Here is a 17,748-nt window from a genome sequence, read left to right on the forward strand (position 1 = left end):
TAGATATAGATATAGAGAGAGTAGATGATGGATACAATACCTTTATTTTATTTGTTTATTTTTTTATGTAGTGCCAGGGATCGAACCCAGTGCCTCACATATATTAGGCAAATGCTCTACCACTAAGCCACAACCCTGGCCCCTTTTATTTTTTTCTTTTTAAGTGTTGCAAAGTATCTCATTTTATAGATGTCACAAATTAGTCCTTACCAATGAACGTTTAAGTGGTTTCTAATAATTGGTGCTTATAAACAGTTTGAGCTGTTTTCAGGGGCAAAGAGCAACCAGCTCTAACTCAGCAAGTTTGGGAGAATGACACTTTACAGGAAGAGACTAGCATGAAAGGAGACATGGAGCATGAGGACATGGACATTTAGGGTGAATTCTTGAGGCTCAAAATGGCTGTGTGTGAGCAGAAGACAGAGACAGTAGGCTGGATGAGCAGGAGGAGACCATATTGCAGTCTTATACTCCCATGCTTAATGTGACAATTATAAATGATGGAATTAATAAATTAATGGGAAAGGAGGGTCAAATCTTCCATTCTTATGAATTCTGATTAATAGACATAGAAAGCATGAGGGAAACAGAAAACCACTATTAGAACACTATAGTAATAATTGCCACAGGCAAGATCTACAGATGAGTATTAAAATGCTCATAAAATTAGCTAATATTATTGTAATAATATTAACTTCTTGGCTTTTATAAATATGCCATAGTTATTTGAGATGTTAATACTGGAAGAGATTGCTTGAAGATATACCATGATGCTCTGTGCTATCTTCCCAACTACTCTGTAAATACATAATTATTTCAGAATAAAAAGATTTAACAAATTAGAAGAGTTACATGATTGACTCACTTTTGAGAAGAATCTCAATGGTTGTGCTGAGAAAGGAGGCTGGAAAGAGAAAAGACCAGAACAAGGAGGTTGCTGCAGATGAGAGGAGATCTCTTCTTAAGAAGAAATGGTAGAAGACAGGATGGGAGCCAGGGCAGAAGGAATCTGGAGAGACTCTAGAAGGAAGTGTAAAAAGGCCTGGTGATGGTTTGGGTAAGGAAGTCAGGAGGTAGAAGGACCAGGACAACAGCCTGATTTCAGCCTCTGGGAGTCATGGGCAATGATGTTAATCATGAAGATGGAGGGAATGGCAGAAAGAACAAGTTTCAAGGAAAGGCAAGCTCTGATTTAGACCCATCGAATTTGGAGTACATTTGAGAGATCCTCATATCCACTAGGTACCTGGGTCTGTGGGCCTGCATGTCAGAATCATGGGTATATAAAGGGTGGCTAAGGACAGTGAAGTGATGAGATGGCCCAAGGAAGGTGGATAGAGGAAAAAGAGGGCCTAGCACACAGGCATTTAGGAAATTGGCCCAGGAGGTGTCAAGGAGAATGGAGAGAGTCCAGAAAAATGGTGGCATTGCAATGCTGCCATGCAGAGATTAACTCTGGGGCAGGCTGCTTGGGGCAGAACATTGACTCTGCCATTTATTACTCATTGTGTGACGTGGGGCAAGTTATTTAGTCCAATAAGGCTGTTATCGGTGTTTTAGGAGATGCTGTCTGAAAAGTTCTTGTAATAATGCTAGGATTATAGTGCTCCATACTGTCCATGATCCAGTTGTGCTAGGCCAGTGGGATAGGTGGCTGAGAGACCAAAGGAGACACCAAGAGATGAAATGTGTACATAAGGTCTATTGAAAAATGCTTATGGGGACAGTCTAGTGGCAACAGGCTGGAGAGGTGCTTTTACAGGAAGACTGGTAGCAAGGGCTTGGACAGGTGCACCTCTAGTTTACATGGTGGCTCTCGTGCTTCACCAGAAAACAGTGCTTCCCATCCCTCTCCATTCTATTTAGTGGCAACCAGCTGTGTGCATCCAGTCAAGGTGTTCTGTTTCATGCCAGTTATCACAGGAAGAGGGATTTTATAAGATGGGCCACAGAAGCAGTGGAAATACCAGTTTACCTTGCTTTGTCCCCCTATGACTAGCACATTTAGTCTGGATATTCTGACCCAGGCTTGATCCCATTGTTCCCTTAACTTGGCTAGGTCCTTGGGATGGAGAGGAGAACTTGAGAGACATGGTATTTTTACTATCCTCCTTTCTTCCAAGGATAAAACATGATCATAGAATGTTGGCTAATCAGAGGCAAAAGAAAACTAGAGTGATTTCCAGGAAGCTATGGGAATGCAGTGGTTCAAAAAGGAGAACATATATTTTATACCCACTAAGATGGCTAATATCAAAACATGGAAAATAATAAGTGTTGGCAAGCATGTAGAGAAATTGAATGTTTGTGTATTGCTGGTAGAACTGTAAAATAGTGCCACTACTGTATGAAACAATTTGGTGGTTCCTCAGAAAGTTAAGCATAGAACTATTAGATGATCCAGCATATATATACAAAAGAACTGAAAGCTATAACTCAGACAGATATATATACACCCGTGTTCAGAGCAGGATTATTCATGATAGCCAAAAAGGTAGAAACAATATAAGTGTCCATCAGCAGATCTATGGATAAACAAATGTGATATGTCCATACAATGGAATATAATTTAATATTAAAAAGGACTGAGGTTTTGATGTACACTCTAGCATAGACCAACCTTGAAGATATTGTACTAAGTGAAATAAGTCAGACCAAAAAAGACAATGAATGTATGATTCCACACATGTAAAATACTGACCAGGCAAATTCAGAGAGAAAGAAAGAAGATTAAAGGTTGGTAGAAGCCAAGGACTGTGGGAAGTAGAGAGACAATGTTTAATAAGTACAAAGTTTCTGCTTGGAATGATGAAAAAGTTCTGGAAATAAATAGTGATAATGGTTGCACAACATTGTACTTAATGCCACAGATTTGTACATTTAATAATGTTTAAAATGGTAACTTTTAGGTTGCATATATTTTACCACAATATTGTTTTAAAAGGAGAGCATGCTAATGCTGCAGAGAAGTCAAATAACTTAAAAGCTGAAAAACTATCCTTTGTATTTTGTAACCAAAGGGGCTATTGAAGATACTTTCAGAGCCCTTGTAGTAGAGCAGAGATGTCAAAGGTCAGACTGTAATGGACTGAAGGGTGATTGGCAAGTGTGTAGACCAGAGGTTGGTTAACTACAACCAAATCTGGTCTGTTACATTCTTTATAAATAAAGTTTTATTTGGAATGTGACCCTACCCATATATGATTGCTTGTGTGCTGTGATGGTGGAGTTGAATAGTCACCACGGAAACCATATGGTCTGCAAAACTGAAAATCCTTACTATCCAGCCCTTTTTATAAAGACTCCTAACCATTGGCTAAGAAATACCCTGGTCCTTCAAAAACTTTAACTTTCTTAAATAATTCCTTTATTTCTGGGAAGTTACTGCGTCAACAGCAGTATCTCTTTCGTTAGGTAGCAGAATAGAGCCAATGCTTTATAAAAATAATGAATAAGGAGGAAGAAGAGGGGAGGAGGGTGCATTTCTTCCTTCCTCCCCCTTCACCATACCTCTGCCTCTCACAGACCTGGAAAAGGGATTGTGAGTCCCCCTCACCCAGCTGCCTCCCCAGGACCCCAGAAAAACTCCTCACCAGTAAATCATCATGTTACTGGTGATAATAAACTCTGAGATGACTGAAAACTGCAGTTAGGTTTAAAGTTTTCACATTAATTTAGGGAAATGCCCATAACCTGAGGCTTTTCAAGTGTACTTTCTGGGACTGAGTGCCAATACTTACTTCAGATCAAGGAAAAAGCCCGTGTCTTTAGCACTTACTTTGTGCGGTGAACAATGCCAATTTTGTGCCTAAGTGATCTCTTGGTAAATCATCCTGACCATTGGAGGGTATTTCCTCACTTCACAGAATGAGTGGCTGGGATTCACTGGGGTGTCTCAGAGACCAGAGACCCACAGGGAGTTAGGAGAACTGGGGTTTGAAGTGAACCTGTCTGATTCTAGGATCCTTGGGCTGTTTCCACTGCTCCATGTGGTCATTCTGTCCCCTGCAGACACCAACAACCTCAGAATGGTTCCATATGCCCATTCTCGGCAGAATCCAATACTTGCTTAGTGTTCACTTTGAACACGATCCTTGCTATGGCATTGAATCAGAGTTGACCCTGAACTGTGTCTCAAGTGGACCTGTGTCAGCTTTAGCAAGGCCTGTTCTGCAGCCTGCTCCCCACACTCCTCATGTCCCCAGCCACCATTTTGATGGTCATTCTGAGCCAACTAAGAGGTAGCTCTTTTATTTCTTCAAAGCCATCCTGCATTTCCATGAATTCTGCCAGCCTTACCTAATACTTGGGAGTCACTTGTTCCCACCTTACCACTTATTTTTACATTACAGGCAACAGTAATTAGGCACAGTGGCCCAGGAATGCAGCAAGAGGAAGATATAGTGGATTCCCCAGCTCTGGTCCATTCACATCCATATGATGGCTGCCCAAACACACAGCACCCTGGTGACTTCTTTCCCCTTGGAGGCTGCCCTTCATAATGCATAACTCAGATTGCCTAGGTCTCTGTCACCATCAATCCAGAATTAAAAGGGAATTCAGAAGTCATCCACCCACGCTTGACTGTATTAGTGCGAACAAGCAACTGTACCCAGAGAGGGATGGCAACTGGCCCAGTACACACAGCTCTTGTCAGCCCCAGATCCTGGACAAGGAAGGCCCCAGCCTCCCAGCTCCCAGCCTGGAGCTCATTCTGCTGCAGTTCGCTGCCTCCTGCCTACCTCAATTGATGAGGCAGGGGCTGTCCCCTTGCATGTGAAGTGCTTACCTTGGAGCCCTTTTTATGAATGAGACCAGATGCAGACCTCCACATTGATCATTTCTGTCCCTCCCCTTTCTGCTTTCTGTTAAAGGCAGCCCCCCAGCTCCCAGCTGGCTCCTGTCCCCTCCCCCAGCCGGGAGAAGTTATTACATGAAGAGATCAGCTTACCAGTTTTCTTCAGAGCAGAGGCTGAGCTCGGAGCGCCGGGTAGTACAGTGAGGGAGAGCCGAGGGAACCAGCGCGGTGCCTAGCGGAACTCCAGGGCTGGAATCCCGAGACACAAGTGCATCTGCTAGCTGTTAGCACTTGGCAGACGGAGTTCTCCTCTAGGGTAGCTCTAACTTTGGGTAATAATGTTTGTCAGCTACCTGATATTAACATTGCTCCACGTTCAAACAGCAATGTTAGCAAGACCTGGGGGAGAGGTAAGCCAAATAAAATATCTTGTCAGAAGTTATACTTTTGTCAGCATTAAATTTCATCTTCTATCTACCAACAGGGATCAGGCAATGGGTTTTTATGGTGTGCAGAGAATAATGCTTGCTATTGCTTTTTTAGGCTTCTCTTGCCTTTTCTTATATGAAGACTTCTTTTCTTCTTGAAGAATCCTGTACTTTCTAAAATTTCATTCTGAGCCTGTCTGTATAGTTGCCACACTGGGGAGCTGGCCTGGGTGACAGATGCTGTTGCAGAACAAAATATGTGGTATGTCAGATTCCAGTAGGGACTGGTACAAAGGCAGGAAAGGAAATTCCCTTTGGGGAAATTTTCTCCAGTGCTGCAGAGAGAATATGCATGCAAGAGGGATTGGTCTTTCTTTCCTGCTTCTACACCACATTTTTCTCTTATTTTGCTTTGATGTGCTTGGAGGACCTGTGCATAACTTTCTATCATAGGTTTGAAGAGGCACAGTGATGTCCAGTGGGGATAGAGTGTGCTCGGATCTACCATAGAGAGAAGCATGTTTTAAGGCCATGAAGATGATTTGCTCTTATTGGTTTAGCTCATGTGTTTACTGGTTACATTTTTTTTAACATTCCTGAGACCTCTGGAGGCCAGTTTCTGATACAGGCAGAGAACTGGAAGGGATGATCCTCAGCCCAGAGAGAAAGCACTCAGTGCTTCACCTGCAAATAAGCCTGTGACCAGTTGGTCTCCTCCACCCCTGTCACTCCGTGCCTTGATGGAAAAGCTCAGAGACCGATGGCTGAGTATGAAGGGACAGCCTTTCTCCCAAATCTGTCTTCCTCTTTGAAAAGCCAAGTGAAAAGTGTATCTCTTAGAAAAGGCCACCAGGCCACTTCACAGCTTCGCCTTTTGTTAGCCTTGTCAGGGACCAAGCTGGCTCTGAAAGCCTAATGTAATTACTTTCCCTTTTCTGAGAGGTCTGGAAGTGAGAGCGGTCCCCAGCCCGGCTGCAGAGCCAGCTGTGGTTTCGGCAGGCTCCTTGCTCTGTTCAAAATAGACGTGCGGCTCTGAGGCGTGCAGCAACGGATCATTTGTTGTAGGCTTTTCGCCTGCTAGTTACCCATGTCCTCTGCTCTCCAGATACAGGCTGGGCCTGTGGGGGGATCGAGCTTTTGAATGGGAACTGGAGGAACTGAATGGGTTAGCGATGCTGGAAGCTGAAAGCAGACCATTGCCCTCTAGTTGTAGCTGAGGTTCGCAACTTCCCTGTTGATTTTTTACTGTGTAGAGTAAATGACAAATGGGCTGGCCTAACTCAGCCCTGAGCACTTAAGCAGGCGAGGGGAAAGCTCATATGGAAAATATTTCTATCACCGCTGCCTGCACATATGGTCAAGGGAGACCCCCTTACTGAGCAAATCACTGTGTTCCAGCAGCCCCTCAGTGGCGTGCCAATTACTCTTATTAACAGCAAGGCCAAGGGCTGCTTCAGTTACCTGCCGGCAGCTGGTTCCTGGGGAGGGCCACTCTGGAATGTGAGTCCCTGAGCCTTGTGTCACATGCGAGAGGCAGCCGGCTCTGTTTCACCTTACAATCACTAAAGCAGAGGAATAATGAAAGGGGATTACACAGGCTCACCCTGATCTTGATGTTGGTCAGACAGCACTCAACACTCACTCAGGAGAGGATTGCAAAGCTTCTGTCTTTTGAGTTAAAAGCGTGTGTGTTCAACAGTCAGGAAACCCTAGCAGGGGTAGGGAGATGCCTGCCCTTCTGCTCCTTGGTTCTGTGCTAACAGCTCTGTGAAATAAAGATCTTCCAGTACCTTCTCCTCTTTTCTTCTCCCCACCCCTGCCCGTGAAAGTGTGTGTGTGTGTGTGTGTGTGTGTGTGTGTGTGTGTGTGTACGCATATATGAGTGTGGGTGTATTTCTGTGCTGTTGGCTCCACAACTCCTGTGTTCCTAGGAAATTGTACATTTAGGATTCCTTTCCCATTGTTGGAAATGAAATGAGAAGGAACATGAGTATGCATAAGCCCCCCTACCTCCTTAAAAAGAATGTCGTTTATACAGAGCTTTGAAGAATGTGGCATTTATTTATAAGAGCCTCTTTTTTTTTATTGCCGTGTTACTTACAAAACTTACCCATAAACATGTGGCGTCGTCACCAAGGTTTTCTTTTTCTCTGCCAGCCAGATTTCTTGCAGGTTTTAATTATCTTCCCTCTGGACGTTCCTAAAAAACACAGAAGGAGAGGAAGAAAGGGGAAGAAGGTGTCGTCCACCTTGGGCTGCTTGGCTGGCTGTGCTCTCAGACTGGGGCTGGCAGCCAAGCAGCAAATCCTGGGAACAATTCACAGTCCGTTTTCTAGGGTGCACCGTTCTTCCAGATAAGTGGGGGCCTGCAGGTGCGGGGAGGGGTGCATGACGCAGGGCAAGCCTTGTTTGGCATCCAATGGCTGGCACCATCACAAGGACAGGACAACGTGGTATAGCTTCAGCCCCTGATCTCCTTAAACTAAGAAAACTGAGGTCAATATAATGCCTTTGCCCTTGACAAGGTCAGGGTGGCAAATGCTGGTGCAGACTGGATGTATCCTTTAAAACTAAATGGTTAGTCAGGCAGGACTTGCAGTGAACTTGTGAGTGTGAGACTTGTCAGGACCCAGTTTCTGTGCAGCATGCCCAGAATAATGGGGGCAAGGGGTGGAAGGCTTGCCTTTTCTTTTCTGGACTTTGTCATATAAGACCAGTGAGATATTGTTATATGGAGGGAGAGGGAAAGAGAGGCAAGTAGAAACTTATTCAGATCTATATATTGTATGAAATAAATTACCAGAAGTTAGTCAAAAGAGTTTTTTAAAAAAATTTTGATGGAACAATATGGCAAAACCTATCAAAATTAAAAATAAGTATCCTGGCTGCTAATGGATACAGGATTTCTTTTTGTGGTGATGAGAATGTTTTGGAATTAGATAGTAGAGATTCTTGCACAATTTTGTGGCTATACTAAAAATCACAGAGATTGTATCCTGTTTTGTTTTGGTTTGGTTTGGGGTTTTTTAATATGTTTGTTTGTTTTGTTTTATGAGGGGTTTGAACCCAGGGCCCTGCTTTCTACCACTGAGCTACACCTCCACTCCAAATTGCATGCTTTAAAGAACGCATATTATAAGATGTGAATTATATCTCCATTTGTAAGATTAAAAGTCAAAAGTAAATATATTTTTAATTCAATATTTGTTGTTAGGTAATAAAAGCAAGTGGTAGAACAACATGTTTAAAATGCAGCCATTACCCAAAATGTGTTCATGTGTTTGTCCAGCCTCTGAGAAAGGATATGAAAGACAGAGAGGGCCATTGGGTGGCTGGGGCAGGAGAGCAGGTGTTGGCAACCAAAGAAGCTTCTAAGAGACTCAGGGCCTGGGGTCTTTATTAGGACTGACCACATAGGCACCCTCTGCCTGCTATATGCCAAATTTCCAGACACCCAGAAGGAAAACAGGTGTTCATCATAAACCATTTGTACAGTATAGGCACAGAGAGCTGCTCCTATCAGTTCCAGGAATGGCAGGACCCTCCCCAAATCCATGTTCCCAGATGCCAGCCAAGGGCCAACCTTGGAAGCAGATCTTCTGAAGGGGAGCAGTCAGGACAGCTGGGTTAGCTTGTTTCTGATGGGTGGGTACGCATTTAAAGTGTAACAGGGGGAGGGAGGACATTCCAGGCAGAGGAAAACATCCGTAGAACCCTAGAAAAAAGAAAGAACCTGGTGTGTTCTGGAATGAAGGCATAGCTGAGAAGCATACAGTGGGAGCGACCCAGTCCATCTGTCCATAAGCAGATCTTCTGAGCAGAGGTTCTCTGTGGCTTTGAAAGTTGGAGGCAGTCTATATCTACAGTCTCAAATAATCTGTTTAGGGTATGTCCTTTGGGTCACCACTTTAAGACATTTTCTTGTCACAGATAAAAGTATATCCTAAGGAATAAGTCAAATTAAATTATGGATGTAGAGTTGCTTCCTAAGCTAGGGATCCCTCTTCGTCCCTGGAGTATTATTTTCAAGTAGAAATGAAGGACCAGCATAATGCCCTTAATGACTAATTCTTGGTGGGCATTTCTCAGTGACTCCACCTTTCTTTTGCTTTCTGATTTCTAAAATACAAAACCCACTACGTGGAACTAACTTGATAACTCATAGCCTGAGTCTGAGCCTTGAATCTAACTTTTGATGTTTAAATCCTTTTTTTTTTTAATTTATGAAAGCTGTCATTTTAAAAACAAATACATTCAATAAACTATAAAAGAATAAAAGTTCAAGTTTCCTCTTTACCTTCACTCCTTCTGCTCCTTCTTCCCTCTCCAGATGAAGCCATGGTTCACAGTTTGGCACCTCCTAGATCCATCTCTATACATTTATAAACACAAGGCCATGGGTTTGTGTGCTGCCTATGAGTTGTGTGTATGCGTACAACCTTCAGAACTGGCAAGCCTTTTTCTTCTTCTCTGATACCTGTGCCTCTTATTTCTTGTCCCTTGTCCTATTGCAATTGCTGGGCTTTCCAAAAGGCAGTGTTGAATCAGAGCAAAGACAGCCAACACAACTCCTTCCAGACTTACATGGGAATGACTCTAATATTCCATCACTGAGTGATGCTGACCAGATATTTTAGGTAGATAAATTTTATTCCTGATATAAGTTCCTTTCTGAGTTTTGATCAGGAATCATTGTTGAATTTTATCTGACATTGTTTGCCTCAATCAAAATGTCCACGAGTGTTCTCCTTTAATCTAGTTATATGGTGGTTTTTATATTAGAGATTTCTTCATGTTGGATTGTTTTTGCTGACTTGGACTTAATTATCCTTATCCTAGTGATTTATTCATTAAATTTGCCACTGGATTTGATTTACAATATTTCATTTTCAGTTTTTTTTCTTTGTAAATAGGTATTATTGGTTAATGGCTCTTTTATTGTGCTAGACCAAGGTTTTAATAGTTTTGTAAAATAAATTCAAAAGCCTCATCTCTGAGTACCTTTGTAACCACTTCTCTTGTTTCCAAAAAAGTGTAATATTTAATATATATGAGAATATATTTAGTATATAAGCAAATAATGAAGCAGAATAACCCAACCCACATCAGTGAACCCACCTCCCAACTGAAGAAATCAGACATTTCCAGTCCTGTAAGCTGTTCCACACCAAGTTCCCCTTACTACAGTCCTGCAGAGAGAAACATTACCCAGAAGTTTATGGTCATTGCTTCCTTGCTTTTAAGAATAATACTAGCACACATGCATGTGTCTCTGAAGAATATATTGTCTGGTTTTGAGTTGTGTAAACCTGATACCTTGAACTCCTTATTCAACCTGAATTGTTATTCACCGTGATGATGCATGTACTTGTGCATCTTAGGTTTTTCTGCAGCGTAGTATTCTTCCCTACAGATACACCACCTTTTTTCCCCTTGGCACATATTTGGATTTTTCTCAGTGGATTTTTTTCTGTTATAAACAATGCTGTTATGAACATTTGGAATATGCTTCCCCACATGCATAAACAGGATTCCTTGAGGGTATATACCTAGGAGTCTAATTGCTGGGTCATAGAATACATGTTTGCTCAACCTTGATGAGATAATGTCAAGATGATTTTGTCAGAAGTTCTATCATTTCATTTCCACTAGCAGTGTGTAAAAATTCTCAAGAATTTATCTTCTTTTCGATATTTGGAATATCAGGCTAATTTTAACTCTATCAGGCATAAAATGGTATTGGTTTGTGGTGATTGACTTTCCTGCTCACTAACTCTTGCCATCACATCATCTGTATCTCTGTCCACACCATGTTTCCTCCTCTTCGGTGAAATGCCTGTTGATACCTATTTTCTGGTTTTAAATTGGTTCTTTGCTTTTTTGCTACTGACTTAGGAGTTCCTTATATCTTTTAAATATGAATCGTTTGCTTGTTTATTCCATGGAATATTTCCTTCAGTTTGTGACTTGTATTTAAAATTTTATAGTGTTTTATGCTAAACAGAAGCCTTCAGCTTTAGTGTATTTAAATTTATTAGTTTTCTTTCTGTTAGTACTTTCTATTTCTGGCTTAAGAAATACTTTGTTTATAAACAAATACAAGTTTATAGACATATCCTTCTATTTTGTTTTATAAAAGTATTGAAGCTTTTAATTTCAAGTATAAATTTTTAATACGCTCGGAATTTATTGATCAAGTTTCCATATGTGTGTGATTTCATTTGTGGTTTTTTGAGTTTGTGGTGCTGGGGATCCAACTCAAGGCCCCGCACATACTAGGCAAGTGCTACCACTGAGCTACATGCCTGCCCCACCCCTTACCCTTATGTATGTCTTTTTCTGGCCTCTGTTGTTCCCTCCCTTGATCATTTGTCTGTGTCTGCACAAGTAACACGGTGCCTCAATGACTATAGTCGACAGTGAGTCTCAATCTGTGTAGGGAAAGTCTCTCCATCTTATTCTTATTCTTTGGAAGGGTCATAAATTTATGAAATTTAAAGTTATAGTCCCAGTTTTCCTTAAAGAATCCTTAAGGAATTTGTGTCAGAATTGTACTGAACTTGTAGGTCAATATGAGAATACTAACATCCTTCTAACATCAAGCTATTCTATTTATGAGCTTACTATAAGCTTTACATTTACTTAGATCTTTAACATTTTTCAATAATGTTTTGTTTTTCTACATACATAAAGGTCTTATATATTTTTATTTTAGATATTTTCCTTGCTGTCTTGTTGTATTTTTGCAAATGTATATTTATTTTTTAATCTTTGCACTGGTCTGGACCACCAGTAAAATGTTGAATAGAGACAGTGTTATTTTGTTCCTGATTTAAGGAGAAAACTTCTAACATTTTGCCATTGAAAATAAAGTTTTCTGTAAATTTTTGGTTGTTTACTTTGTCAGTTTGAAAAAACCCTCTTCTATTCCTAATCAGTTATTGATTTGTCAATCATGAATAGATGCTAAATTTTATCTAATACACTTTATGTTTCTTGAGATGATCATTTGGTTTTCTTCCTTTAATCTGTCAGTATAATAAATTACTAAAATAGATTTTATAATATTAAACCACCCTTGCATTCCAGGTATAAATCTAACTTAATTATGAGACATTTCAACTTTTATTAAATTAGCCTCATAACATCTAATTTTTTAAGACCTTTCTTTAAAAAAAATCTCTATTCAAGAGTGGCCTATAAATTTTTCTTTCTTACACTAACCTTTCTGGATTTGTTTTAAAGTTCTACCAATCTTGCTGGATGTGGAAGCGCACTCCTGTAATCACAGCTACTCACGAGGCTGAGACAGGAGGATCACAGGTTCAAAGCCAGACTCAGCAACTTAATGAGGCCCTTCACAATTTAGTGAGACCCTGTCTCAAAGTATAAAATAAAAAGGGGTGGAGATGTGGCTTAGGGGTTAAGCACCCCTGGGTTTAATCCTTGGTTCCAAAAACAAACCAACCAACCAAAAACTTATACCAGTCTTACAAATTCATTTCAGAAGTATTACCTTATTTTGCAATGTCTGGAAGAATGTACCTAAACTAATTATAATGTATTTCTACAAAGTCACCCCAGAAAATTGGCTAGGTTTTGTGTGTTTGTCCCCAATCTGGGGAAGTTTTTAAACAACTTATTCAATTTATTAATGATTATAAGAAAATTTCTTTGTGGAAACTATTCAAAAGCTAAATATGTAGGAATCTGTTCATTTCATCTGAATTTTTCAGTTTCTTGACGTAAATATGTTCCTCATGTCCTCTGCTTATCTATAGCATCTACTGCAGTGTCCCTTCCCTTCCCTAACACTGTTCATTTTTGCAAAGTCCCTATTTTATTTTATCAATCATTCTTTCCAGAAGCCTATCAGTTTTACTAGTCTTTATGAAAAATCAAGTTTGGGCTTTGTTGGTCCTCTGTACAAAGCTGTGTTTTCTATTCCATTCAGCTCCATTTTTGGTTTCTTTGGGTTTGTTTTGGTTTTATTTCCTTCTTTAATTTCTTAAATGTATGTGTAACACTTTAATTTTTGGCCTTTAATCTTTTCTAAAATAAGCATTAAAGATGATAAGTTTTTCTTGTAATACCACCTTTGCTCCTTTCTTTACATTTTGATATATAATATTTTCATTATTATTCAGTTTTAAAGTTTTTTTAATGGTCCTTGTGGTATTTTCCATGCATTATTTAATTTTCTTTTTGTTGTTTTTTTAATCCCAAGTTAATTTATAACATAGTTATATTGTGGTCAAAAAATATGGTATCTGTTTACTGATGTTTTTAGATTTATTGGGACTTGCTTTATGGCTTAGCATGTGGACAGTCTTTGTAAACATTCCAAGTGATTCTTCACTTAGATGCTATGCATCTAATTGGGTACAGGGACTTTTTGAAATATATTTTAAATTTTTAATTGATAACAATTGTACATATTTATGGGGTGTGGTGTGGTATTTCAATACATGTATATGTATACAATGTATAATGATCATATCAGGGTACTTGGTATTGTATCTCCTCAAATATTTATCATTTCTTTGTGTTGGCTGCATTCAAAATCCTCTCTTTGGGGATGACACATTAATTTATAATTAACGGTGGGTGTCAGCCGTAGTAATCCTACCGTTAGAGAACATTAGAAGTTATTCCTCCTCTCCAGCTACAGCCTTCTATCCATTACCTGACCTCTGAATTACTTCCCCTACCCTTCCTGACCTTTGGAAAAACACTACTCTACTCTCTGTCTCTGAAATCAACTTTTTTAGTTCCATGTGTAAGTAAGAACATGGAGTATTTGTCTATCTGTGCTGTTATGATTTACATTTGAGATGTCTCCCAAAAGCTCATGTATGAGACAATGCAAGAAAATTTAGAGGTGAAATGATTGGGTTATGAGAGCCTTAATCTAATCAATGCATTAATCCACTGATAGGAATTAGCTGGGTGGCAACTGTAGGAAGGTAGGGTGTGGCTAGAGGAGGTGGGTCAATGGGGGGTATACCTTTGTGGTTTATATTTTGTCAATGGTGAGGGAAGCACCTCTCTCTCTCCCTTTCTTTCTCCCCCCCCGCCCCCACCTTTCTGGTATGATGCCTGGTCTCCTTTTCTCCTCCACACCCATCCACCATGATGTTCTGCCTCATCTCAAGCTATACGGAATGGAATTGGTCATCTATGGATGGAGACCTCTAAAACCCCGAGCTCCAAAATAAACTTTTTCTCCTCTACTTGTTCTTGTCTTATCTTTTGGTCACAGCAGTGAAAAAGATGACTAAAACACGTACCTAACTTATTTCACTTAACACAATGTCCTTCAGTTTCATCCATATTGCTACAAATGACAGATTTGGTTTTCGTGGCTGAATAATATTCCATTGTATATATATGCTACATTGTCTTTATCCATTCATTCATTGATGCATACCTAGGTTGGTCCTATATCTTGGCTGTTGTGAATAGTGCTACAATAAAGAGAAACTTTTATGAATCTACTAATGGACCTTCTAGACTATGTTGCTCAAGTCTTCATCGTTACTAAAGTTTGTCTGCTTCATCTATCAATGTTTAAGGGAGACATGTTGAAATCTCCTACGGCTGCTTTGTTGGTCTGTGGAGCGGATGGGAAGGGATGAAGTCAATCTTCAGGCAGTCTGTCCTTGATGTTAATGACCACTCTTGCACCACCACTCCTCCTGCTCATTGTACCGTTGGTTTCTGAGTTTAGGATTTTTTCGTTTTTTTCAATAGTTTGTTTTGGTGGTTTCTTCTTCTGCGGTTTCTTGCCAACATAAACTTTCTAACATCAAGAAGTTCCTCAGAAATTTTTATCTGCTGATCATATTCTTTCTTGTTTTATAGTTGTTGCTACATGTGTATCTTTTCTGAAAATCGAATGGAATTTTGGAGAGGAAAGAGAAAAACAAATACCTTTGCTCAGTCTACCATATTGACCCTTTGCAAGACACATTTTTCTTCTTTTTTCCCACCTTTAATTTTTCTCCCAACAAAGTTTCTTGAGAAAATTATTTTCTAGTCCTCTGTTGTCACAGCTACAAAATGGGGACAATAATAATGCTTGTCTTAATAACATAAGGAACAATAACAAAATCATGTCAATGAAAGTGCTTTGCAAGCTGTAAAGGTTGAAACAAATTCAAAGGGTAGCCTTTAACTACTTCCTTTAACTTTGCTCTCCTTTGGGTTAGCTACATTAAAACGATTAATTGTGGTTGGCATATCATGACAGGCTCAAACAAAATTTTATTTACATTTCTTGAGAAAAAATACTTGCCAAGAAACTATTGGGTGCATTAATAGAAAGTCACATGTTTTATAAATGGAAATATTATTTAGTCTTAAAACTAGTGCTACAGTGGGTGACCTTTTTTTTCTTATTTTCTTATACTGTGCTATTGGAATGCATACTCAATTAGGCATTCCTCCTTTAAAAATAATATTATTTTACTTAAAAAGCCATATTTGCTGATTCATTATATTATATGAATTTATTTATTTTAGCTTGGAAAGCTAATATGAATTGACAGAAAGAATGCTGAAATTTCAACCCAGGCATATTCAAGGGACAAAATGAGTAAGTGATGTAAAAGATAGAGTGGTTCGTATTAGGATATACTGAAATCTGCCTGTCTATATGTTTTTCATTTTCTTACATTCCACTAAGGCAAAATAAGCAACTCTGAATTGAATTTAAAGGCTACATATTGAGTACTATCTTGTATGTAAGGTTTTGTGCTAAGTACTGTGGAATTCTATAAGGTAAGACTCCCTCTTTCCTCTAAGGTGGGCACCAATAAATAGGTTAGTGAAGACTAATCTATAATTTATTCTAATAAATATATCACACCCGTTAGTGATGATCAGAACAGCCTTACAGAGAAAATAGCATTGGAGATGGGACTGGAGAATACTAAGACACTCCCTAGACAGATACTGGAAGAGGGTGTTCTAAGCCTCAGGAAGAGCAGAAATAGAGAGTGTTAAGTTGGATAAGGTGAGGGCATATTTAGACAGTGGCAAATTCTTCTTTCTTCTTCTAAACTCTTGGCTAGAATATTAAGTACTCATAGTGGAAGATAATTCACATGAGATGGCTCTGCACCAGACATTTTAAAATCAGCTCCTTAATCTTCACTACAACTCTAGGAGGTGACATGCCCCTCCTGTTTTACACATGATGAGAGTGATACTCAGGGAAGGTACTGAGCCTGCCAAAGCAAAATCATGGAGGCCCAAGGATTCAAGCTCAGGCCTGGTGAGTTTCTCCTATTGTACGATAAACGCTGGGGACATGTTGTATACAATGTAGCTCCAGCTGTTTAAAAAAAAAAAGGATTAAGGCTTTTTGTGTCCAAATATACCACTTTTTTGTAAATGTTCCATGGAATTTTGTAAGAAATATAATTTACTTGTGTATTAAAAATATAGATGTATATATGTGTGCATTCTTCCATGTAATTATATCTAATTCCTCTCTTCTGTTTGGATATGTTCTTAAATTTCCTATGTTCTATAAGAACTCACTAAAATGAAATGATACCTTAAATATGTTCCAACTTAAAAATTCTCTGAATCTAGGATTGACCTCCAAGCTACAAATGCATATCATGAAACCCTGAATAGTACTGGTGTTTTTCATACATTGGGAGAAACCTACCAGGCCCCACCTTCAATCCCTGGGCCTCCATGATTTTGCTTAAGCAGGCTCAGTAACTTCCCTGAGCATCACTCTCATCATGTTTAAAACAGGAGGCTCATGTCACTTCCTAGAGTCATAGTAAAGATTAAGGAGATGACTTCCACTTAAAGTGTTTGGTTCAGAGTTTTTTCCATGCTCAATGGACAGCAGTGATCACTGATATTAAAAAAAAAAAATTTACATCTCAAGTCTAATGGAGAAGAAAATTTTAGTTGAGCCAGGGTATTAGTGTAATGCTTTGGTGGGGACAGGGGGAATGTGTCAAATTAGAGAAGAATGGAAATGAGAGAACTGAGAGGGAAATCTTATGGATTTGAAGGAGGCGGATGCATCCATGAGAATGGAAATTGACACAAAGGGTGCTGCAGAGCTCCCCTTTACAGTCAGAAACCTAAAATGCAGCTCCAAATTTCTTACCCAAATCTGGTGGAGTCAAAGGCTTGATGGGAGAGATAGAGAAGAAAATATCTAGGATGTTTTAAAATGGGAAGGAAAATGAATGAAAACAGAATTCTTAACACTACAACAAATTGGCCATGCCTTCACAGTTGGTGAAGGACAGGGCTGTGAAGTCTCCGATTTTCTCAGCAAAAGGGTAGAACTGGGATTAGAATGAAAAACATTTTCTCTTTCTGAGCGCTAATAAGCAGTGTTAATTACTAGAGTCTCTTGAATCATTACTGGAGAAGGACCTTTGGAGGTCTTCTAGTCTGACCTAGTTATTTTAAATAGGAGGCTCAGGAATCTTTCAGAGGGGTTGTGGCCTGCCCAGCACCACACAGTGGCTCAGAGTGATCTAG

The 17,748-nt window shown here is 39.6% G+C and overlaps 1 protein-coding gene across 1 annotated transcript in view; it reads left to right on the forward strand.

Annotated features, from left to right (window-relative positions):
• Positions 1 to 5,136: 5,136 nt before the first annotated feature.
• The window catches only part of Thsd4 (thrombospondin type 1 domain containing 4), a 208,234-nt gene continuing 195,622 nt past the window's right edge, over positions 5,137 to 17,748 (forward strand). The window contains exon 1 of the mRNA XM_026387801.2: positions 5,137 to 5,208. Coding sequence (XP_026243586.2) covers positions 5,137 to 5,208 — 72 coding nt within the window. The remainder of the gene's footprint in view (positions 5,209 to 17,748) is intronic.

Source organism: Urocitellus parryii, chromosome 6, assembly GCF_045843805.1.
Source record: "Urocitellus parryii isolate mUroPar1 chromosome 6, mUroPar1.hap1, whole genome shotgun sequence".
Taxonomy (NCBI): domain Eukaryota; kingdom Metazoa; phylum Chordata; class Mammalia; order Rodentia; family Sciuridae; genus Urocitellus; species Urocitellus parryii.